Source organism: Leptonychotes weddellii, chromosome 4 (assembly GCF_054177405.1).
Source record: "Leptonychotes weddellii isolate Sample4059 chromosome 4, ASM5417740v2, whole genome shotgun sequence".
Lineage (NCBI taxonomy): Eukaryota > Metazoa > Chordata > Mammalia > Carnivora > Phocidae > Leptonychotes > Leptonychotes weddellii.
The window spans coordinates 65,364,909-65,390,656 of NC_138372.1; the positions used below are offsets into that span (position 1 = coordinate 65,364,909).

The following is a 25,748-nucleotide window of genomic DNA, read 5'->3' on the forward strand; positions in this document are numbered from 1 at the left end:
TTATTTGTCTCAGAGGTACAGATCTGAGACTCAACAGTCCTGCACAATTCACAGCGCTTAACAGAGCACGTACCCTCCCCAGTGTCTATCACCCAGTCACCCCATCCCTCCCACCCCACCCCCCACTCCAACAACACTCAGTTTGTTTCCTGCAATTAAGAATTCCTCATATCAATGAGATCATATGATACATGTCTTTAGGCCTCCTTCTTGAAACACTTTTTTCTCTTGCCTTTCACTAGATCATACACTTTAGTTCTCTTCCTATTTCACAGGGCTCTTTTCAGTTTCCTCTCTTGCCTTCTTCTGTCTCACCTCTAGATGTGAGAGCACCTTAGGCTCAGTCCTGGATCATCCTTCTTTTCTATGAACCTTATGTTTCAAGGTGAATTCATCAAGTCCCATGGTTTAAAATACCATTTTATGCTAATAACTCCCACATTTATATAACCAGTCCAGAAGTATTCCCTGAACACCAAATCCTTGTACCCAATTTCCAACTTCAGTGTCTAACAAGCACTGCAAACTTAACATATTTCTGGTAGATTTTCTACCAAGATGGTGGTCAACAATTCCTGCCATGCCAGTGCTGCATGCCGCTCCTTCCATCATGGGGTCTATTTCCTCTCCCTTTTGGATCTGGGCTAGCTTTGTGCCTTGCTTAGATGACTAGAATGCCTCCACTTTTTTTTTCCTGGGAGCCCTGAGCCACCATGTAAAGAGAGTTCCAGCTACTCTGCTGGAGATACCATGAATAAAGAACCCCAGCCAGCTCCCGGCTAGTGTATCCATCCCAGGTAAGGCACTAGACTTGTGAGTGAATTTATAGAATCCCAGTTGAACCTTTATAAGAATGCAGAATGATCCCAGGATAGACCATCATAAGAACTATGAAGCCAAGTCTAGCCCAATTTGCAGAATCATGACAAATAAATAGTCATTATTTTAAACCACTAAGTTTTAGGGTGGTTTGTTATGCAGCAATAGATACCTGACAAACATGTCCAAAGGAAACTCTTCATTTCCTACCCTCAATACTCCCCACCTCCCATAATTTGCCCCATCTCTTTAAATTGCAGCATTATCATTATTTTTGAGTAATCTCTGCACCCAGCATGGGGCTTGAACTCATGACCCTGAGATCAAGAGTCATATGCTCTACAGACTAAGCCAGCCAGGCACCCCAAATTGCAGCATTATTAATCCAGGTGCTCAGGTCAAAAGTCAGCAAATGTTATTTCAAATTTAAAATATAGTCCAAGTCCAAACATTTATTACTAATTCTACCCCTACTACCTTTCTTTTTCCTTGCTTGCGAATTTTCTTAACATTTAATAAACTTTAAATTGGTTTAGATTTAGGCATTACATTTAGTGGCCGTGTCTCTTCATCTCCTTCAACCTGAAATGGTTTCTGTCTTTAACTTTCATGACCTTGGTATTTAGACTATAGACCAGTTAGTTATCTTGTAGAAGATGCCTCAATTTGTCTTAGTGATAAATTCAGGTTACAAATCTTTGTTAAGAACATAATGAAAGTGGTGTTGTGTTCTTCTCATTGCATTCTATCAGGAGGCATGTGATTTCATTTGCTTTGGTACTAATGATTATTTTTTTTAAAGATTTTATTTTTAGGTAATCTCTGTACCCAACGTGGGGCTCAAACTCACAACCCCAAGATCAAGAGTCACATGTTTTACCAGCTGGGCCCAGCCAAGCATCCCTGATTTTTTGTTTAAGGTAGTATCTGGCAGGATTTTCTGCTATCAAGCTACTTTTTTCCTCCTTTGTAATTAATAAGTGTTTTGTAGGGAGATATTTGAGGCTATTGTCAATATCCCATTCTTCATCACATTATTTGTCCATTTACATTAGCATTGACTCATGGTTTCTTATTTTGTGCAGTGATTTATAATCTGTTATTATCATTACTTATTTTGATGTTGAAATTATTCTGGATTTGGCCTGTGGGAGCCCCTTTAAGCTGGTTTCTGTGCCTTTTGGACATGTCTCAGCTCAGCTGTCACCTGCTCTGAGAGGACCTCCCAGATGATGCTATCTATACTCTTTCCCATGTTTTAGCTCACACATGTCCCATTTTATATCCATGGTAACTAGAATTACCTAGGTTTCCATGCTTCTATTTTACCTCCCCCAACTAGAATATGAATTCTTTGAGAACACAGATTTTATCACTGTATCTCCAGCACCTAGAATAAAAGGTACTCAATAATTACTAAATTAATGAGTGAAAAAAAAAATCTCCACTCTTAACTTTGCTATTTAAGAAATACTAAGAAGAACATGGAGTTGTGGAAAGAACACTGACTGTGGAGCCAAACAGCCCTGGATTTTTATCCTAAACAGTTGTGCGATGTTGAATCATTTACTTTATTCTGAGTTTGTTTTAGCTCTGCTTTCAGGTAGCCTTCATAAGATTGCACTTAACAACTATAGACAGATTTGCTTCTTGGTTTGCTTTTTTTCCCCAAAGTCAAAGTGTGTATATTTATCCACTGATGCAAGATAAGACCAGAGCCTGGAACTTTCTGCTCCCTTATATATTACTTAGGTAAAAAGACAGTACCTGTAAGACTTGACTTCTACTTTATACCATACACAGAAATCACTTTATAATGAATTATATGGCCAATTGTGAAACTAAAGCAACTAAGTTTCCAGAAAAAAAATAGGAGAATATCATCATGACATTGAGATAAGCAAAGATTTCTAAAACAGGAGACAGAAATCACTAACCACAAAAGATTGATAAATTAGATTAATTAAAATAAAAAGACTGTTTATCAAAATAAACCCCGAAACTCCCAAACAGAACCAAAACACTTCTTAAAAATAATTGAAACAAAACAAAAATTTGCCATTATTCTGGCCTGTTCCTAATTTGCCAGTGTTTGACCTTGCACTAAGAGCAACATGCTGACCAAAGATGTGTAATCACCTCATGAAAAGGTGTGCTCACCACGAAAAGACTTGGAGAAAACTTAGGCTACATACTACTTAGGCTACATATGATTCCAACTATGTGACATTCCAGAAAAAACAGTACAGAGACAATAAAAGTTTCAATGGTTGCCAGGGTTAGAAGGGGGAGGGAAGAGGAAGAGATGAGTAAGTGGAACAAAGGAAATTTTTAGGGCAGTGAAACTGTCCTGTATGATATTACACTGGTGGATACATGACTTTATGCATCTATCAAAACCTACAGAACCAGGGCGCCTGGGTGGCTCAAGTCGGTTAAGTGTCCAGCTCTTGAGTTCGGCTCAGGTCATGTTCTCAGGGTCATGAGACTGAACCCTGCATCTGGCTACATGCTCAGTGGGGAGTCTGCTGGAGGATTCTCTCCCTCTGCCTCTCTCTCTGCTAGTGCATGCACTCTCTGAGTAAATAAATAAAATCTTAAAAAAAACAAACCAACCTGTAGAACTGCACAGCAGAGTGAATCCTAATGTAAACTACTACCTTTAGTTAATAATGTTTCAAGACTAGTTCATCAATTCTAACAAATGTACCACACTAATGCAAGATGTAAAAATGGAAAACTCTGTACTTTCTGCTCAATTTTTCTATAAATCTAAAACCATGCTAAAAAATAAAGTCTTTTAATTAAGATAAAATTTTAAAAATGAGTTCTGAATTGTTGTTTTTGTATGAAGTGACAATATGGTATCTGTAAAAAGTAAATTTTTCATTCCTGCCTTTACCAACCTGTCAGTCTGACATTCTAATTTATATATTTTCAGCAACAGGTGGTTTTCAGTGTTTAAAGGAAAAAAAAATTGACTTCATAAGATTCAGAAAACCCAAAAGGCTAAGTTTATTAAAACCTTAATTTTATTGTCTGTATAGTTAACAGTCTGAAAGAAAACTCAGTGTTATAAACTATAAATGTAGGTGATACAGCATATCTAAATTCTTTTTGATTCTGAGTAAATGCTACTTCAAGTAACCACATATCAAATTTTAATTAATGAAATGAAAAGCCTGCTTCTGCTTTTTAACGAGACTTCTTTAAATGTAATGCCACTATTTTCTTATGCCTCGCTGAAGGTGAAACATGCTTCCCATAATCTTTAGAAAATGTTACACTATAAAAAACATCCAGGTTTGAAAAAAATTTATCTAAAGAATATGTCAATCTTCTTCGTGACTGACAAATGCATCAGTCTATCCAGAAATGCAACTTGATCTCACAACTTGAAGTAATGTTTCTATAAAAATTGGTACATATAAGAAAAGTATTTTAGGTATTTACTTCCTATTGAAATACCTGAAACTTCCCCCCAAAATAGCACTACATTGAAAAACTCTTATTGTTAACAGCATATTTCCACCTCTGCTTTTTAAAAGTAATGGAAATGTATGAGAATATATCAGGAAATAGGCAGAATTATAACTTAAATAAAAACAACGACAGCATAAAATTTATAAAGGTGTAAAATTAGTCAAACTTTGTTATAACAAAAACACAAGTCAGGCTAATGATCCACTGGTTCCAGACAGTATTGAAGACAGAACTGGTACACAGATAGACACACACAACATTTTGTCCTAGTTATTTCAACTTGTATAGTGGTCCTCATTAAAAGAGAATGAAAAGTACAGAAAAATATTTTTAAAATCTCACCAAATTACACGCAATCGCAGGCTTTTGCCGAGATTTTTCTGTAGGAATGAAAATGATAAGCAAAGATTATGAAAATCCTAAGAAAATAGTATTAATTAGTAAGGTTAATAGGAAATGTATTTTGGCAAATTGAGATCTTAGGTGGCTCAAACTCCCTTAGATGTTCCTCCGCATCAGAAGGGGACTCTGTAAGTGTCTCTAAGCTCAAGAGAGTGGGAGATTCTTTTCAGTACACTGGCAATTTTCCTGTCAGTGCTTGGCTTTATTACCATATAGGTGTAGCTTAATCTGAAAATGTACTGCTGTATGTTGGAAAGGACTATTAGACTGAAAATTCCAGTACAAATGCACTGAGACATTATACCCAACCTCAGACTATTCTTAAAGAGAGAAATGTTCCCTATTGAAGTTAGTCTTAAAACATAAAAAATGTGAAAACACTCCATACCTCAAAAATGCAAAGAAAACACTGAAAATTACATGATCAACATGATTTTCTTTAGCTATCTAAAAGTATGCTTCTTTTGTCCTAAAAAAGTCTACTTACAAAGTATGCTTCCATTGCTTTTTAAAAGACATATATCAAATGTTGTCATTATAGCAATTTTATAAAAAGATTGATATCCTTTCAAATATTTTTTGTCATTATTAAGAAAGATTAAAAGGCTGTAAACTGTCATTGATGGGAAACAGCACGTGATCTCAAGGGAAGAAACATCTCACTAGAGTTTCCACAAGTTCCTCCTCCTTCTAACTGCAGCTCCGGTGGCAAAGGAGGAGCCCCGGGGTCCCCAGGTCTGGGAAGCGTAGTTGAAGAGAAGGTCGGATTTTCAGTTCTGCCGACTTCAAGAACAGGCAAATTCAGAGAAGACTCAGTAGAAAAAAAGGGGGCCGTGCTGGATTCTCCTTCGGGATGGTATATGACAGTGGATGCTCTCAGTTTTTCAGAGAAATTACTCTCATTGGAATTTGATCTAGAGAAGTTGTTTGTGGCTCCATCTGGGAAAGGCTCACAGCTGCTGCATTTCAGTCCTACAATAAAATTGAATTATTCAGATGTAAATGAAAAAGTAACTTAAAACATTGAACCCATACCCATCTTGTAAGCTAGTTACCACACAACAGAGATTTAAATAGCAATTTATAAATTCTGTCATGAATCCATTTCATGTTTCATTTGCTTTTCCCAACAACCATGAAGTATACCATTATTTTTATTTCTTCGATAAGGAAACAGTCTTAAGGAAGCTAAATGACATGCTATAATTCACATTTAGTTTGTATCCTTATATACTTAACCACTGAATGACCTGGAAAAAATTAAGTAGCCCCTAAAATTTTTCATAAAATAAGAAACAGCTGTCACAACTAATATTCTTTAGCATTCTGGCCCACAAAACATATTACCCAATAAAAAACAAACTTTAAACAGAGCATATGCTAAAATTCTGAGTTAATTAATACCAATTACAGATTCTTGAATCCCAGGGTGTTAGACATGTCAGAGGTCCCCTGGGATAGCTGGGATGTCCCCTGGGATAGCTTCTCACTAGTAGAGATGAAAAAATAGAGGCCCCAAACAGTCAAGTCATGCCCAACATTCCAGAACTACTTCATGGGAAAGTAAGAACTATAACCCAGGTCTCCTCTTCACATTAAATAACGTCCCGGTTCTCAACCTAACAGTTCACTTAAATGACAGTGGTTGCTCAGATCAAAGAATTTTACCATATCCAATGGGTACAGCTAACAATTAGCCTCAGGGTGAAAGAATAAACACACACAAATTTTATCTTTGTTAGTCTTAGCAAATATTTAACCTAACTGTCTAAAGGCACAGAACCTCCTGAGCTGACAAATCTTATGTAAAATCTGAGAAGTCTATAAAGTACATTTATATGTCATTTTTTTCCCACTAGCTTTTCAACTTCACAATACATTCAGCATTTCTGTTCCATGCTATAGGAACTATTTCTTAAATATGGCTCAGGAGGGGAGACTTCCAATGTTTCCCAGTATGGACCGACAGAGTTTAAGGGCAGAGCCCTAAATTACTCTTTTCTGTATCCCCAGTGCCTAGAACACCTGGGGTAGAGCTACATCATATGCATCTTAAGTGCTCTAGAGAAAGGCACAGGGAGAGAGAGATGGGGTTTGTGGGGAGAGGAGGATTTAAACAGTGCAGGCAATTCTCTGTAGTATTTCAATTAGTGAGTGTGTGCTCCAGGGTGAGGGTGAAACACAGGAAGTGAATTTGCTATGCCATTAATCAACTTCTGTTCCCACGCCTCTCTCATCATGCCAGACCGAGTGTGACTCTAGTGTTTAAAGTTATGGATAACTTATATAACATGATTCTTACAAGCATATGCCAACCACTTCATTCTGTGATCAACTGGTGGAAGAAGAACCATCAGAATTGGACTTACTAAAAAGACTCTGCCTACATATTGTTCTTCATGTGTGATGTGTATTTTCAGGGGTTACTTCTGAATAGATTGATCTAATGCACACTTCAGAAACAAACTCATGTGAATACCGGGATTCATTAAAGTTTTGTATAAACGGTGTCGTTAAATAAATACAAATACAGAACACTGAGTGATATTCCACTTTTCCAATGAAATGACATAAGGTAAAAAAAAAGTAAATCAAATGTAATTCTGAAGCTGAAACTTTTTGAACAAAACCAAAATGATCATTTCTGAGTTTTTTGTTTTGTATTTTACTTTTTTTTTTTTAAAGATTTTATTTATTTATTTGACAAAGAGAGACACAGCGAGAAAGGGAACACAAGCAGGGGGAGTGGAAGAGGGAGAAGCAGGCTTCCCGCCGAGCAGGGAGCCAGATGTGGGACTCGATCCCAGGACCCTAGGATCATGATCTGAGCTGAAGGCAGACACCTAACGACTGAGCCACCCAGGCGTCCCTTGTATTTTACTTTTAAAAGCATTGTCACATGTAAATGAATTCTTGGGCACCAAACTATCTTACCTTTCAGATGTTCTAGTTTTATATTTCTAAGTTTCAGCACTTCATCTGTAATCTTCTGAATCAGGAAGTTCTGTGTTTTTTCTCGCCGAATAGATTCAACCAGTGTATCTAGTCCTTTGGGGTTTTCTTGTAAGTAGTCTAACAATTTTCCAGCCCTTTTTCTACTTGATGTTCGGCAAGAAATTTCTTCAGTGTCTTCTCTACTGAGTATTTTTTTTGCACGTAGATGATCAAAATGTCTCTCAGCTATGATTTTTTCACACAGGTATACACGCAGATTTTCTAAAGCCTAAAAGACATAAAACTGTGCTTCAGGGCTTTTTTTTTTTTTTAACCCTTGAGGAAATCACATAGGTGACTGATTATTAGTGAGGAATCTTAACTGGTGGGAGAAAACGTACTCAAGTCAGGAGGCTCAGGCCTACTAATATCCATATTATTAAGACGAAGGGCCAAGTAGACAGAAGTCGGTCCTAGACTAAACATTCCTCGCAGCTTCTGTCCCTGCTTTAATCTCATCTTCACACCAATAAACCAAGACCAGGCTACTGTGAGGAGGAAGCTGGTCAAATCTAAAGGGCCTGGGTCCGTGGAAATAGGGAGGTATGCTCAGGGCCTCCACCTTCAGGGGTAAAGATGAGAGCAGAGGCTTCCATACATTTTAGTTACCATTAACAAGGAATCCAGGATTAGTCAGGACCAAAGAGGATAACTTAGTGAGGCTTGTAATTTGTAACTTTCTCATGTTTGTTAGTTTTCCATTCTCCTCGAGTAAAACCATGGAATGTCTTTCCTAGAGTAAAACCATAACAGTCCATAATGTATTTATCTTTGGAGTTAGTTGGAAAGACTATACCCTAACTCAGTGAGTCAGATGGTAGAAGGGAGGTGGGCGTGGGACAGGGGGAGTACACTAAAGAAATAGTGAATGTTGGAAGAAATTAAAGAAATGAAGAAAAGGAAATCACAGAAAACAGGCTTACATCTGAGAAATGCCCCAAGGAGCTTATTTGGCAGAAAGCTGATCTGGGTCCCAATAAATAGCATTAATAATTTGATGCCAGTGACTGTATTCTAGCTCTTCCATTTACTAGATATTTGATCTTGGGTAAGTAACTTAACTCTTCGGTGCCTCAGTTTCCTCATCTGAGTATTATGAGGAATAAAATAATGTATGTAAAGTACTTGGAAAAGTGCCTGGGAAATAGTAAGTCATCAACAAGTGTTAGTGATGAAGACGATGATGACTAATTTGACTTATATTTATCATGATGAGCTAAAGGCAATGGAAGACCTTAGAAGTATCCGAGTATGTGGTGGCAGGAAAGTAGGCTGGGTGAAGGGTTCCTACAGTTCTCAGTCCACTGAACTCCCACATTCATTTATTTATTCACAAAACAAACATTTCATATATCTAAATACCTAATATGCCAAGTGCTGAGCATACAAAGATGAACAAAGCTTGAATCCTGTACACAAAGGGCACATGGTCTAGTTGGAGAGCACATATAAGACACAAGCCAATAATTTTAAGACAATGTGATATGACCCAGAAAAAAAAACAAAGAGAAACACAAGTACTGGGGAAGCACAGAGGAAAAACTAACTGTACCTCCATGACCTGGGAAATTTACAGAGGCTACACTTGTAGCATGAAGGTGCACAGAGGGGAATACTAACAAGTCTGGGGTAGCTGGGATGCAGGGTGCATGTGAAACTGGTAAGAAATTAAGTTGAAAGGGAAACAGTTTGGATTATGGAAGAATTTTTTTAACATGTTGAGGAACATACATGTCCCTGTAGCCAAAAGAGTCATCAAAGGTTTATTAAGTAAGAAGCAATTAAAAAGCTTTTGGAGAGGACTGGGGGAGCAAAAACTGGGAGAACCATAAGGAGATTGCTGCAATATTTTACGTAAGCTATGCTGAGTGCATGAATTTAAGCTGTGGGGATGGAGAGAATAGATTTCAAAGCTGAACTCCTTGAAATACCTCATCCGTTGTCATCTCTACCACTTATATGCTGATGATCCCCAAGTTTGTGTATGTGATCGAGACTTTCTCCACTTAGAAATCCCAAATGTACTTCAAATTCAACTTGTCCAAAACCAAATTTGTTATCTTTGCCTGTCCTTTTCCTCTGATATTCTTAACTCATTTGGGAGTACCACCATCCATCCGATTGTGCAATAAACCTACAACTCATCCTCCACTTCCTCTCTTTTGCTCACCTGCCACATCTGATCAGCCACCCACCAAGTCCTGCCAACTTACCCGTTATGTTTATCTAATCTGCACCTTCACTTCATTTCTATTATTAGCATTGCCTTAGCTCAGGTCTTCATCCTATGTTGCATGGACTATTAACAAACAAGATACCTAGCTGTACTTACTATTTCTTTCCTCCTGTTCAAATTTCTCCTTCACACATCTATCAACTCTTCCAATTTTTCAAGAGAAAATGGAAATCTGGAGTGTTATGTGAATTCTACTAATACTGAAATGTTGTTAATTTTGTAAAAATTTAAAACTTGGTGTGTTCCACCAACTTAAAAGATAAAGTTCCTTAACTTTGGCAGAATAGTAGAGAGGTCAGAAGTGTGGCTCTGGATCAGGTCAACTTCAGTTCAGATCTTAAATCTGCCATATACTCTTGTAAGAGCTGGGGCAAGTAACTTAACCTCTCTAAGCTTTGGGTTATTTATAAAATAGTGATAAATACTTACCCTGCAGGACCGCTAGAAGGACTAAGTAGGACAGTGAATATGAGGACTTGACACAGTCTCTGATACACAGTAAGTACTCAGTAAATAATAGCTGTTTGATAATGGCAGACAGGGTACTTTATAATATGGATCCTACCTACCTCTGGAGCTTAATCTATCACCACCTCTACCCGTCCTGGTACTTTATGTTCTACCTAAAAACTGCTGTTTGTCACTCTATAGTTCTCTGTGTTGTTACTTTGTCTGGTTTTCTCTTCTCATACCCTAAGTCCCTATTTTTCATTTACGATGCATCACAGTGGTCATCTACTTCAGGAAGCTTTGCTTAAACTCCCCAGAAGGAGTTAGGCACCCCTCTCCTCTGTCCTTATAGCACCCTGTGCGTTTATTTCACTTGTCTATATACCGGGACTCCACTTCTTACCTCCCAATTCATTTCCACTCTGTGTCACTACTATTTTCAGCCACCAATAACCTCCTCACCATCAAATCTCATACTTGTCAGTCTTCATCTTACCTCTCAGCAGCATGGATGCAGCTGACCACTCCCTCCCTCCTTGAAATACTGGTTTCTTGTCTTATATGAATACCACACTCCCCTGGCTTTAGTCCCACCTCTGTGGCTATAACCTTTCACTTTTTAAAACTCCTCTATGATCAGAATATAAAAGTGGATTTCCTGTAGATATTTGGAAATAAGGACCTAGAGCTGACAAAGAAGGAAGTCCAAATATGTGTATGATAATTTTAAAGCTTTAAAAATCCTAGCACTTTATTACCCTCTGTAAGACCCTTCATGAACGGGCTCTAGCCCACCTTTGTAACTTCACCTCAGGGCACCCTCTGCCTGTGTTTCCAATTTTTCCAAGTCACCAAGGTCTTGTCTGTTTTAGGTCCTCTGCAAATTCTATTCTGCCTAGAATATTATTCCCCCCCAGAATAAAGTTCTGTCATATTCTTCAGCAACCAGTTTAAATGTAACCTTCCCTGACCATCCTATGTCAAGCAGATTTCCCCTGCTACTGTCTCAATACCTGTTTGTCTCCTTCATAGTACTTACCATAATTTGTAATCATTTCTTTGTTTTCAACAAATATATGTTTGAAGCAGGCAAAAACCAGGCATGTTTTGTCCAACTCTGTATATCCTGCACTTAGCAGTGTCAAGTAGATAGTGTTTCAGATGAATGGAAAATTCATTGCACTTATACTGTAATTTGAAATTATTAATTTATGTCTGTCTACCTCCTCCCAAGAAATCAAGCTCTTTCCAAACGGGGATTGTGTCTTAGTCTTTAATTTTTGAACTGTTAGACTCATGCATGCCTCAGAGAACTAAATTCAACCCAAAAGATGAGGTAAACAACTAGAGAGGTAGGGGAGAGGGTGGAACATAGTGAAAAAGTGGGACTTTCCAGGAGGATGGGTGGTGGTATACTATCCATCAAGACAGAATACTGCAGGGGACAACAAGCAGCTTTGGGGAAGGGATGATAAAAAGTTCAATTTCTGACAAGATGAGGAGTGTGCAGAATATAAAAGTGGATTTTCTGTAGATATTTGGAAATAAGGACCTAGAGTTGACAAAGAAGGAAGTCCAAATATGTGTATGATAATTTTAAAGCTTTCTGAGGTCATCAACCATTTTGAAAATAGCACGAAAAAAATTTCTAAGAAAAAAAATGTGCACGTACTTTTTTTCCATAGACCTCCTGAAAACCCATTCATGATTCCCCATGGTTATGAATTTCTGATATAGCTGTAAATTGAAATCATGGAGATGAGTAATATCAATGAACTGATAGGAAAAAAATGAATAAAAACCTGGAAGACACTCTTCACAACTGTGTGTACAGGTTTTATATTTATGCTCACTTGTAACCTCTCACAGTCTTTTGTTATCAGCTGTAAAATGGGAATGACAATTATTTCCCTTAGAGGCTGCTGTAAAGATTAAATGGCAACACTGCAAATTGTGTGACAAAGAATCTGGAAAACCACAGGCCTAGCTTTTAAACTTCATGGTTCCACTGGCACAAATCTTATATAAGACAACACTCATTTATTCTATGGTAGTTATCAATGTCCCAGTCTGATCTCTAATAGAATATAAAGCAGAGGCCTGATTGTCCTTTTTTTTTGTATCTTTCTAGGCCCAAGAACAGTACTTTCCATATACTAAGTGCTCCATAAAAATCTGCTGAATGAGGAAACTAAGGCACAAATCCCAGTCATATCCAGTTTCTTTCTGCTAATGAGTCATGCCAAGTGTAATTATGTAATTATGAGTACAATGTAATAAACCTTTCAAGGGAGGGAAAGGGGAAGAATTTAAGGTAGATGAACATTTAAAAACCTGCTGTCTTGTCCAGTTCACAAATATGATTCTGTGTAAGTACTAAGGTGTTAAACCGGAACTCATTTTCTGTTGAGTCTGTGTGTTTAATTTGAAATTATATAAAGTTATTTCAGTGGTACTCATATAGATCTCAGATGGCAAAACAAGTAAAACCTTAACAAGTATTAAGTACGAAGATTTGGGCAGTTCTGCAGCGTCCAAGCAAAAGACCGTAATTTAGGTGCTGAATATTTTCAGCATTTACCTGTAAATTAATTTTCGGCTACACCCCCTCTCAATTTAAATATGTGGGCGTTTGCTTACTAGGGGAATTCCAGGTTGTGCTTTCAGCTGTTGAGCTTCCCCCAACCCCCCTTATAAAAGTTTCACGTATTTGCTCCACTGCTTGGGATCCTTTAACTGGTCCAGCTTTCGCTCCAGGTTGAGCCAGCAGCCTAAGGACTCTGACTCAAGGATGAACCTGGGCAGTCGATTCCCAACAACGCAGCTCCAAAGCGCAGCGGCGGTAAAAATCACCAGTGAAGAGCGGGCAAGCAGCTCACTGCGAAGAAACGCTCCACTGGACAAGGTTTCAGGAACCCAAGCCCCGCTTTTAGCGATTTTAAACGTGGATTAGCAGGTCACGAGGGGTCACTTCCACCAAGGTCCCTCGGGTGCAGTCCTGCGGTGCCTGGACCTTCCGCTTCTTCACCCGAAGGCTCCTCTTCCGACTCGGACTCCCACTCCGGGTTTCCGCTTTCCACGCCCGCCGGGCCGCAGCCTGCCCCTGCCCACCCTCGACCCCCGGCCCTGGGCGGCGCCCAGGCAAGGTTGTGCTACTCACGTCCTTCTTCACTTCTGTCAGGTCCTCCTCGGTGAGGGACGGCGCGGTGGGCTCCATGGCGGAGGGAGTAAGTGCTTCTTCCGGGTCCGGGAGCTCCGGCAGCACCGCCCTGCCGGGCTGGGGACTTCGGCCTCCGGGTGAAGGGGAAGAAGGGCAGGCGGAACGGGTCGAGAGGAAGAGAACTGCCCCTTCGACAACAGAGGGGCTCAGGGATGAAACCGCAGAGCTTCCGGCTCCGCCTCTGGGGCCGAAGGCGCTGCAGACCTAGGCGTCCCAAAAGGGCTTCCGTGTCACGCTCCTTCCTCTCCGGGAGACTTAGGCGCAGGCCCCGCCCCTCGACGAATTTGGGCGAGCCTTAGAACCCGCCCCATCTCAGAGGGAGCCAATCGGTGCCGGCCCATGGGCCAAGCCTGTCCCTGCCCCCCGGCCGGATCCTCTCAGGAGTGGCTCCGCCCACAGCCCCCGCACGTCATTTGCGAGGAGCAGCCGGTTGGCCTCCGGGTAAGGACTGGTTTCCGTGGGTGGGGCCCGTTGCTCCTCCCGCCGCACGCCCCGCCTTCGCAGACTGCTCACCGCTTGTCAGTACCTCTGGGTTCTGCCCCTTTTCCCAGACCTTGCCCCACAACTTCCGGGTGCTGCGTTAGCTCACTGAAGTTGTTAGCTTATTCGCTCACGTGCAGATACCGGCGCATGTCATACACAACACACACGCAGCTTAACTATAATAGTAAAGAAATTTTTTGAAAGAGAAAAACCGCCTATGATCCCCTCGTTTTAATACCTAATTTAACGTCTGCATACTTTTTGGTCACTGTTTTTTACAATCCTATTTCCTTTTTCATCTGTGTGAAGGTACGTCTAGCTTAAACCTCTCACAGGCCTGCTGTGAGAATTAAATGATACTATATATGTAAGGTTCTTAGAGGTACTTGGCACACAGTATGAACTCTATTATTATCTGGTATTACTCATTTATTGAGTCCTTATGTCCCAGTCATCTTATATCCTGGAAGAGTTCTATTTTTATGGGGGAGACTGATAAACAGCCAACTATTCCCAGAATGGTATCTAGCTACTAATAGACGTGTATACAAGACAATATGAATAATGACTAATGTGGGTGAGACGTTCAAAACACAGCCTGGGCACAAGACATGTTTGGACAACATGATAAACTGGATGGTATTTGAAGTGGTGAGGGTAGATAGAAATGACAAGAGGAACAAAGACAAACTTGGGAACTCCAGAATTTTTTTAAAAGTAAACTCTACACCCAACAGGCGGCTCAAACTCACATCCCAATATCAAGAGTTGCATGCTCTGCCCACTGAGTCAGCCAGTCAGACACCTCTTGGGAACTCTAACATTTAAGGGAAGGGAAAGCAAAAGAACCAGAAAAGAACAGTGTTGCCAAAGCCACACCAATGTAGTTTTGATCAAGTTGCATCATAAGCTTCTAACATTTACATTGCATCATATGACTTTTCCTAAGCTGATACATAGTACAAGTCCAGTTTTTTCTGATTGCTTAATCTTCCCTCATCTTGGTATAGCCCAATTTACTTAACCATTTGTGCTTTCATTTCACATATATTTACCGAATGTCAACTATGTACCAGACACTGTTCTAGGTGCTGGCAAAACAGCTATTAACAAAATAGATAAAAATTCCTTTCTTCCTGGAGTTTAAATTCTAGCATACATGTGTTTTGGAGCAGGGCAGATAGACATTTGGAAAATGATATGTAAAGTTATTATGTTAGAAGATGATAAATACTAAGAGAAAATACAAAACAGGAAAGTAAGATGAAGGTATATGAAATGTCAACAAAAAAATTTTTTATTCAACTATAATTAACATATAGTGTTATATTAGTTTCAGGTGTACAATATAATGATTCAACAATTCTGTACATTACTCAGCACTCAGTGCTGGAGTGGTAACATTTAAAATAGGGTGGTTAGTGAAGATCTCACCCAGAAGGGGAGATTTAAGTTACCACTTGAAGGAAGTGAGGGAATGAGTCATGTGGACATATAGAAAAAGAACATTAGTAGAGGGAACAGCCAACGAAAAGTATCCAGGGGGACTGGGAAGGAGATGAGGTCCTTATGTGCCACTGTAAATGTGTACTCTGACTTTACTCTGAGTCATATCGGTGTACTCTGAGTCAAACAGGAAGCCACTGGAGAGTTCTGAGCAGGGGAGTGACAGAATCCGATTTATGATTTGAAAAAGGAACACTTTCACTGTTGCCTTGGGGGGAAAGAATATGGAAAAGGGGAGACCAGTTAGGGTGCTGTTCCTGAAATCCAGGCCCCAGGAGATGGTGGCTCAGGTCAGGGTTAGTAGCAGGGAGGGTGGTGGGAACCTTTGGAAGAGAAGTGGGGACGCGATTTCATTTCCTTTTAAAAGGGTTACTCTGGCTGCTGAGAGCGGACTGTAGGTGTAAGGGTGGGTGCAGAGACAGCTGGAGGCTACCACAGTGATCTAAGGGAGAAGGAGGGTGGTGTGACCAGAGTGGGAGCAGTGGTGAACACTCCCCCATGGTTACCTTAAGTTATTCCCAATTTGTCATTGTTGTAAACAATTTTGTCCCCCAATTTTTCATCTACATATTCTCCATCCTTTTTTCTTTGGAATTATCATTTCCTTTGCATAATAAATTCTCAGGAGCACAGAGCCCAAGGCAATGTCTTTTCCTACATATTTCCACAGGTTGTCTCCAAAGTATTGGTCCATCTGTGTGTGGAAATGAACTGTTTTGCCACAACTATACAAGCTCTGCTGATGAAGGAGAGGATTTAGCATCCATCAAAGTAAATGATATGAACGATGCCAGTTTGACACATCCATTTTGATATAGCCATTAGGAGGTGGTTGTTGTTCTGTTTTCTTTTATTATTATTTATTTATATTTTATTTTTTTCTAAAGAGAGAGTGCATGTGCACACATACCTGTGAGTGGGGGAGGGGTGGGGGTGAGGGGGAGGGGCAGAGGGAGAGGGAGAGAGAGAATCTTAAGCAGGCTCCACACCCAGCACACAGCCCAACATGGGGCTCAATCTCACTGAGATCATGAACTGAGCCGAAATCAAGAGTTGGATGCTTAACCGACTGAGCCACCCAGGCACCCTATTGTTCTTTTTTTAAGCAAAACATTTAAGACACACCAAACTATAAAGAAAAATATTACAAACATCTATATTTACTACCAAGATTTGACAAATATTGATATTTTGCCACATTGTCTTGTGTTACCACTATTGATTACCCAATGTAAGTGGCAGACATCTCTGATTCTTGAGGCTTCTTTCATGACTCTTCCTATACATCTGACTTTTTCCTAGTTGTTGACCATAATCTCATTTCTGACACCTTCAACTTCCTTCTATCCTCAGTATTCATTTACTCAGCTAAAAAGTTAAATGTCTGCTATGTGTCAGAAGTGGGAGTTATGGAGAGTGGATCAGGGATTGAGAGGGACTGAGTGAGGAGTTTAGGAATTTTTTTAAAGCCGAGAGGTTACTATTTTGTTTTTGAGGCCATGTCTCAATGTTCTCATGTCGATAGTCTGTGTCAAAGCAGCCACATCTGAACATCATGTGCCTAATCATAGGGCTGGCTCATGGCAGGCCTTACAGTTCCCAGTCCTGCTTTCCTTCTGCACCCTACTTCCTTCATAAGCAGACACATTTCCCCTTCTCGGTCAGACTGTAATGAGGATTGGGCACCTTTTCAAGAAATAGCGCTTTCAAGAAATAGTCCATTCTCTACCTTGCAATAGTTCGACCTTTCCCCACCCTCTCCATCCCCGCCTCAAGTTCTTGGTGCACCATCTGTCTCCTACTGTGAAATACAAGGCATCTGATAAATGTACCACGAAAGATAGAATTTAGGTGCTACAAACACAAGAGAGCATATCATAGTGGCTAAATATGAAGATGTTTGGCATCTGACAGGCTTAGGCTGGTGTATTAGTTTCCTGGGGCTGCTGTAATGAATTACCACAAACCGGGTGACTTAAAACAACAGAAATGTATTCTCTCACAGTGCTGGAGGCCGAAAGTTCAAAATTGACAGGGCCATGTCCCCTCTGAAGACTCTGGGGAGGACTGTTTCCTTGCCTCTTCGTAGCTTCTAGTGGTTGCCAGAAATCCTTGGCATCCCTTGGCTTTGGCAACATGACTCTAATCTCTGCCTCCATGTTTACCTGGCCTTCTCTGTTTTCCTACTGTCTCTGTCTCCAAATTTCCCTCTTCTTATAACAACACTAATCATTGGATTTAAGCCCACTCTAATCTAGTATGACATTCTCTTAACTTGAATGCATCTGTAAAGACATTATTTTCAAATAAGGTCATGTTCCCATGTTCCAATGGACATGGAATTTTGGGAAGACACTATTTAACTCAGTACAGTTAGATTCTAGATTTGCCAATTATCAGATATATGACCTGGGAACAATTAATAAGCATTCAGTAAAGAGAGCTGTTATAGGGATGCAGAGGGAGGGAAGAGGAAACCATTTATGATTGACAAGACAATATGAAAAGGGTGTATTTAGATTTTTTTAAAAAGATTTTATTTATTTATTTGAGAGAGAGCACAAGCAGGGAGCAGAGGGAAAGGGAGAAGCAGGCTCCCTGCTGAACAGGGAGCCCGACACGGGGCTCGATCCCAGGACCCCAGGATCACGACCAAAGCTGAAGGCAGATGCTTAACCGACTGAGCCACCCAGGCACCCTGAAAGAGGTGTATTTAAATTGGACCAGAGGACTTTAATAGGTGGTACTTGAACTGCTATTTAATGATTTATTTCCAAAACTTCCTACCAGATATCAGGTGCTGTGTTGAGCAATGAATTCTACTCCAAGTGATTGTCAATTATGAATTTCCTGTAAATAGTTGGAGGGAAAAAGTGGCCAGTTCTGAGCCAGACACTCCTGGGTTTTCATGACCAGACAAGATGGGTGGAATTCAGACAGTTCCGCTCAGGAACTTCGTGAATTTTCCAAGTAGTCTGTCCCAGGAGCGGCTCCCAGTTCAGGAAGGAAAGACCAGGAGGGTGCAGGTGGTAAGCATATGCCTGAACAAATACTCAGAGGACATTCACAAGTATACTCCAAGACTAGGCCATTGTTGGGGGTGTTGAGGAAACTTGAGGGAAGGGATCAGTCCCTCTGCCCTGTTCCTAGGAGGTTTGTTTGGGGAGTGAAGACTGGAATTTGGTATTAGAGGCTTGCATGATATGGGACAAAGTACCTTAAATATAGTTGAGGAGAGGTGCTATCGGGACATCTTGATGGAGGGGTTAGATCTCCCAATCATACAAATGCCTGGGAAGAAATGATCACTAGCAATTTATTTTGTAGCCACTCTGAACCAAGCACAATACCTCTGCTGTTGCAGTTTAATACCTATAACAGTTCTTCCAGGTAGGCTTTGTTATACTTCATTATACTTTATTATACTCACTTCACAATGAGAATTCTGAGGCTTAGAAAATATTATTTACCCAAGGCCACTCCTCTACCAACTAGCAGAATCAGGATTCGAACTCAGCACATCTGATTACAAGGCCAGTGTTCTGAACTACTAGCTGTACACTGAGCTAACTGCTTTAGGATGCGGTGTGGTTCAGAGGAGCTAAGAACATTCCCTGCGGCAAGGGCAAAGATATAATGCATTCAGGTCTGTTCTCTGTGCCTGAGGTAGGAAAAAGAAAAGCTAGGAAACTTACCATGGGATTGTCCAACTCCCTCAATGCAACAGAGAACATCCCAAGATTAACAGGAAAGAGAGCGCTCTGGTTTTGGATAGACCCTAAATTGCTGCCTTCCAAGAGCATCCTGCCAAGGCGAGGAAGCTAATGAATGGGCCCTACATCAAGACCTACTGAGGTAAGTGATGGAGCAGGACTCCAGAAGGTGGCATCAGCATAGTTAAGCAGAAGCCGAAGCTCAGGAAAATCTAGTAAGAGGACTTTTTAGTCTATAGCAAGTTTCTACACATGGACTCTCCTCTGGTGAATGAAGAGATGGTAACAAAACAGCTTCACATGAATTCAGAGGTCGTGGCTCTGTCAGATGGCCCCTTGGAGTGTATAGAAGGAATCTTGTAAACAAGAATGCCTGATCCTGCTGAAGATCCATGAAGCATGAAGATCCGTGTGCCACAGTGAGGGGACTTAAATACAGGTCGCAGAAGGAGAAAGAAGGCAGCACTTGCCAACTCCAAGCGGGGCTCTATTGCAGGCATAATTTGGGAAGGAATATTGAAGGCGTAGCTTATGAGTGCCCAGAGTGGAACAATACCCAGGACTTCCCAGAGCACTGTGTGAAAAACAGTGATCCAGGAGGCATTTAAAAAAAAATTAATTTGTGGATAATCCAAAACGGAAAACATAAAATACTTTTAACGACGGACTCAGGGTTAACATGAACTCTAATGGGGATCAGTATAAGGTAAACAAAACAAAACAAAACAAAACAAAAACGGAACGTCTCTGGAGTGGTTTGAGTTGAGAAACACTAAGTTTTCTTTCCTGCAAGGTATTCAAGCATATCCCAGATAACTTTTTCTGTGAGGGAATTCACAAACTGGAAGGCAGAAGGCAAGGCCTAAGTGATTTTGACAGTGCTTCCAACCCTAAGCCTAAGACCATGTTCAGATTGCCAGAGCCACCTGAACCCTGAGAATCTTTGCTAAACAGGGGAAGGGGGTTGGCCTGCAGGATAGGAAGTTGTTGTTTTCTTTATATTACCCCTAATTTTTTAATTCAGTTCCACCAGGATTTTTCCTTGGAAAGAGCTGGTTGTGATAGCACAACACAGCAGATTTACTGTTTTTATTGTTTAATATTTAATCTATTGTTATTCAGCTAAATTGTAACTTCAGTAAGGCCAGCATTGTATCTACTTTTTCGGTGTTGCTTCTGTAACAGTGCCTGGTATAGAGTAGATTTTTGCAATGAATGTGTCTCCCCCAAACTCACGTGTTGAAATCCTAACCGTCATACTCAGTATGAGTATGAGGAGGTGAAGCCTATGAGAGGTGCTTAGGGCTCCACCCTCATGAATGGGATTAGTGCCCTTGTGAAAGAGAACCCTGAGAACTCCCATGCTCTTTCTGCCAAGTGGAGACGTAACAAGAAGTTGGCAGTCTGCCACCTGGAAGAGGGCTCTCACCAGAACTGGACCATGTTGGCACCCTGATCTCAGTCTTACATCTTCTAGAACTGTGAGAAATAAATTTCCAATGTGTTTACAAGCCATTCGGTCAATGGTAATTTGTTACAGCAGCCTCAGTGGACTGAGTCAGTAGGTGTTCAATAAATACATGTTGAATGACTGGCTAACTAAAAGCTATTCAATGCATGTAAGGTTTCAGTTATGGAGGTGCCTGGGTGGTGTAGTCCGTTAAACATCCGACTCTTGGTTTCAGCTCAGGTCATGATCTCAGCAGGGTCATGAGATTGAGCCCCGCATCAGGCTCCACACTCAGTGAGGAGTCTGCTTGAGATTCTCTTTCCCTTTCCCTGCGCCTCCCGCTTGTGCTCTCTCTCTCTCTAAAAGAAACAAATCTTTAAAAAAAAGTTTCAGTTATTCAAGATGAATATGTTCTAGAGACCTGCTGTACAACCCTGTGCCTATAGTTAACAATACTGTATTGTGCACCTAAAATTTTCTTAGGAGGGTAGATGCCATGTTAAGTGTTCTTATTACAACAGAATAAAAGAAAGCAAAATAATCATTCTTCTTTACGTCGGCATGCTTTTTCCATTATCCCCATCTAGTCCTGCGTGGCTCCGCTCAGCAGCCATTTTCACTTTTTGACACACCAGGATGCAGCTAAGGGAGAATTCAGTGTTCTGTCACTCGTCCTGACCTTAGCTCTAACACACTTGCCTCGACCCATCCCTTGCCTGTCCTCCATCCTGACCTCCATCTTGTGGTCTGTGACTCACATCTCACTGTCTGGTTTTCAGCATTACTTCACTTGGCCTTGAGTCATTCCTTAACCACTTACTGTTCAAGTTCAGGCAAGTTTCCTAACTGCTCTATGCCCGAGGTTTCTCATCCACCCAGGATAATTTTAAATATGTGAAGAGAGGAGGAATAAAGGTGGAATGTTGGGAAATGCTAACATATAAAGGATAAGAAATAGCAACCTCTCATCTCATAGATTGAATGCATGTAATGTGCTTAGTTTCTCATGTATACCACCTGGGCTGTAGATGTTAGCAATTATCGCTTTTGTTATTCTTGATACTTATAGTCCTTATTAAGTCATCCTTCAGATCTGATGCTTGTCAGCACCTTCTTCTTGATGATGACCTTGATTCTCCTCAGTCACAATGCTGTTTATCCCCCAACTATGCTGTCTTGAGGAAACTCAGTCCCTAGGCTCCCTCTCCAGGTGCTGGTTCTTCCTGGGCAGCACCCACACCCTCTGGACCTACTTTCAGAGCAGAAGCAAAACTTGATCCCTTCTTTCTGATTGGACATTGTACACCTACTCGGCTTTCAGTCACCTCAAGCTGCTGGATGTGAGGATTAACCAGCAGCTCCTAAACGTCTAGGCAATGAACTAGTTTCACAGGCTTTAAACTGCTTGCTGTCAGCTCTCCAAACCCCCAAACAACCATTTGTGATTACCTGGGTTGCTGTCAAGATTAGCTTAGCTCTATCAAACATCCACAGTTCCTCAGAATCTTTGCTGTTTATGTCAACTTCAGATAGTTCCTACAGCAGTGAAAAGCGTGTCAATCCTCTTTAAATGGGAAGAGCATTTCACTCTTGTTTTGAGAGGAAAGAAAAATTACTCCATTGTGCTTTTTCCAAGTATGATTCTATTGACAAATGAACCTGTGTCTCTCGGTGTATATTGTATCAAGGGATCTTTGGTAAGCATAATACCAATTTCAGAAGGCTTGATTCAGGAAAAAGGCAGTGACAGGATTTGATTTGTATTTTGCGGAATGATCTCTCAGGCAGCAACGTGGGGGCTGGGGTAGAGAAGAGTAAGACTAGAGCTCGGAGGGAGAGCAGCTTGAAGGTTGAGGCCCCAAACTCATAAAATGGTGCCAGGAGTGGGAGAGAGGGTGTGGGTTTGAGAGAACCAGTGGAGTTGCCAGGCCCAGATTTAAGCAACACCCCAGCTCCATTTTCCATAAGAAATCCAATTATACTTGGCATCTAGTGATGCTTAGGAATCTACTGACTGGGGATACTTTAGGTGAAAATCACACATCACCCCACAGCTTTCTCTCATCTTCCAGCCTCTGACTCATATTCTCCAGCCTCCAAAGCCTAAGACCTTTCCTTGCTTGTTCAGAAAGGACATTTTGGTGTCCGACTTCTAAAAACTATCAGTGACTGAGGCCTATGGTTTAATGAAGTTTGCCCATACTATAACGTGAGCTCCAGAAGGGCACAGGTCTTTGTCTTTTTTTCTTATGTATCTGAAGGTTCTTATAACAGTGTTATAGTGATAAGTAAATACTCGTTGAAATGGAATAAGCAAATAAAGTGTTGTTCAATATGTTGAATGCTGCAGAAAAAATTCAAGAAGAATGAGAATGTAGAGAATATCCTTGGTTAGGTTTATTAGGACAGGAGCTCAACTGCTGACCTTAGGGAGAGTAATTTCAATAGAGTGTGTTGTGGAAGACAAAATAAAATGTTGCCATTGTCATTTTAAATTCACTTTTTGGAAAAGGTAGTGAAGGCACATGGTTTTAGGAGGTAAGGATATAAAGCTTCAGGTTTGGACTAGTCTTCTGTAAGATATTTTGTTCATTTCTAATGTCTGGCTCATGGAAGTTAAAATATATTGGCCTATATTTGGTGAAGATGATGGCCTGAGGAAAAAAAATATGCCTGGAAAAACAGCTAGTTCCATTCTGCTTAAGAGAATTGGAGATGGAGTACAGATCAGCAGGAAGGGATTTTCCATTTTCATTAGGTAAATACAATACAAAGTATTTTGTTAATACATGTGGACATCTGGGGTCAGGTTTCTTCTAAGGATACTTTAGTGCTTGCTGACATAAAATTGCTCTCTCATCTTTGCTCCATACCCTGATAGAACTGTTCTTTTTTTTTTTTTTTTTTTTAAGATTTCATTTATTTATTTGACAGAGGGAGAGAGAGCACAAGCAGGGGGAGCGGCATGCAGAGGGAGAGGGAGAAGCAGGCTTCCCGCTGAGCAGGGAGCCCGATGCGGGACTCAATCCCAGGACCCTGGGATCATGACCTAAGCTGAAGGCAGACGCTTAATGACTGAGCCACCCAGGTGTGCCCCTGATAGAGCTGTTCTATGTGTTCAGTGTTGTTTGACATAATTATAAGTCATGCTCTAAGTCCTAGATGCATGCACCTGTTCTAGAAGGAAGCACCTCTTCTGGAGGAATTTATAAACAGCGCTGGAATCAATCTGCATCTCAACCTGCCATCGTTTTTCTTTCCGAGGTACGGATGGAGGATTCTCTGAAGTCATCCTGCCTGAGGCAGCAAATCGAGACTTAACTAACAAGCCACTCAAGTGTCCAGGCTTTACCACCCATGCCTACAGAAATTTAAATTTCCTTTTAAATATAAAATTGTAAGAGCTGGTACACCCTCCCCTTGGTCTGGGGGGCTAGAAACCGTCCTCTGGCCTGTCTGAGGGTCCCCAACACCATCTTGTGTGAAAGCGAAGAGTCCCTTGTGGTCTTCTGCCCCAACCTCCTTGTCACGCAGCTACACTGCTGCCAGTGACCCTCGTGGAGTTGCCCCTCTGCTGGGCATGGCTATCTCCATGGCCACTGCTACTGCTACCTCCGCTTTGGCCTCCGGGGAGGGGACATTGTTCTGTCCTTTGCTATCGAGGCTCAAGAACAAACCCTTCCCTCAGGCTGTCACGGCATAGAACACACCTTGCTGTAACTTTTAGCAAGTATTTACCCCGAGGAAAGTTCAAAATTGAGAACAACGTAACAACTAATATGAGATGTGGCTACCCTTAGAGATTAGAGGCTTAGAGCCATCGTGTCTCAGGTTGTGGTCCCCAGAAGCTGACTCAGAGGCACGGATATGGATGCAAGTGGTTCATTTGGCAGATGACCTCAGGCAGCACTGGTAAAAGACTGCAGAAGTCATTCGGGGAAGGGAAGGAAGTCTAAGTAGGGTGCATCAATACAAAGGTTTACCACCGTAGGCAACTGGGGCTCAATCGCACTGGGAAACTTTGAGAGAGTATAGAACTGGCCTGGCCAGTATGAGAATCACTAGTTACATGTGGCTGCTGAGCATTTAAAATGTGTCTAATCAGAATTGAGCTGTTCTCTAAATGTAAAATACACATTGGATTTCTAACATACAAAAAAAAATGTACCAAAAAAGTAAGGTATCTTGTTGATGATTTTTAGATCGATTATATATTGACATGATAATATTTTAGATATATGGGTTAAATAAAATATTTTATTAAAATTCATTTCACCTGCCTCATATTACCTTTCTAAATGTGTCCACAAAAAAATGTAAAATTACATGAGGATTACAATGATTTACATTATATTTCTGTTGGACAGTAATGGTGTAGACCATGCCTCAGAATTGTCCTGAGGATTGAAGAAATTGGGTACATTTATCCAATTGTTCCAAACCATCCCTGACTGACACTTCCCTGGGGGTGTTAACTCCCTGGTACTTCTGGCTGCCATATGCAGAGCAGAGTGTGTTTCCAAACTTCCAGGTAGGGGGCCAGTAAGACGTGGTGGGTGCTGAGGCATCCTGTGGGGGTGCACTCCCTCATTTTTCTACCTCCCATAGGAAAGGCCATCCTGACCAACAAATCCCACCTCCCCAGACAGGAGGGTTTCCCTCATGCTCATCCTCAGAATTTAAGTCTGACTCACCCCAGGGAAAAGGAGAAGCTATTTGCTTCTTGCTTATTTTCTCCCCTTCACTCAGCTCTAGGTGAGCTTACCCAAGAAATGATTGAAAGGACACCCCTTTAAGGGAAAAACATACCTTCATTGTTGGCTGCGAGGTCTGGCGTTATGGTCTTCAAAAAACAAAAGGAAGTAAAGTCTAATAGTACATTTCTCGAGATCTGCTCCCTGCAGCCAGACATCCACGGTTCAGTCTGCGCTGTGCTGCAAGTCAAATCCAGCCCATTTTCCTGCTTTCTCCTCTGGGTAAAGTCCCCTTGTC

At 41.0% G+C, this 25,748-nt stretch overlaps 1 protein-coding gene across 2 annotated transcripts; it reads right to left on the reverse strand.

The window, feature by feature from the left end:
* Window positions 1–3,810: 3,810 nt before the first annotated feature.
* BCL10 (BCL10 immune signaling adaptor) lies at window positions 3,811–25,748 on the reverse strand. 2 transcript variants are annotated; one of them, XM_081818696.1, is made up of 3 exons: window positions 25,566–25,748; window positions 7,639–7,927; window positions 3,811–5,676 (listed from the first exon to the last, which is right to left on the reverse strand). In XM_081818696.1, exons 1-3 carry the CDS (start codon window positions 25,569–25,571, stop codon window positions 5,321–5,323), a joined length of 651 nt encoding a protein of 216 aa, XP_081674822.1. In that variant the 5' UTR covers window positions 25,572–25,748; the 3' UTR covers window positions 3,811–5,320. The 2 variants fall into 2 exon arrangements, with proteins under 2 accessions (XP_081674822.1, XP_006740858.1); XM_006740795.3 differs by lacking the exon at window positions 25,566–25,748 and adding an exon at window positions 13,545–13,859.

Excerpts from the sequence above, each read along its gene's own strand:
- BCL10 (XM_006740795.3), bottom strand. The coding sequence starts at position 13,601 with ATGGAGCCCACCGCGCCGTCCCTCACCGAGGAGGACCTGACAGAAGTG. Across the intron at positions 7,928-13,544 it reads TGACAGAAGTGAAGAAGGAC|GCTTTAGAAAATCTGCGTGT; the intron begins GTGAGTAGCACA and ends TATGTCTTTTAG. Across the intron at positions 5,677-7,638 it reads AAAACTAGAACATCTGAAAG|GACTGAAATGCAGCAGCTGT; the intron begins GTAAGATAGTTT and ends ATTTTATTGTAG.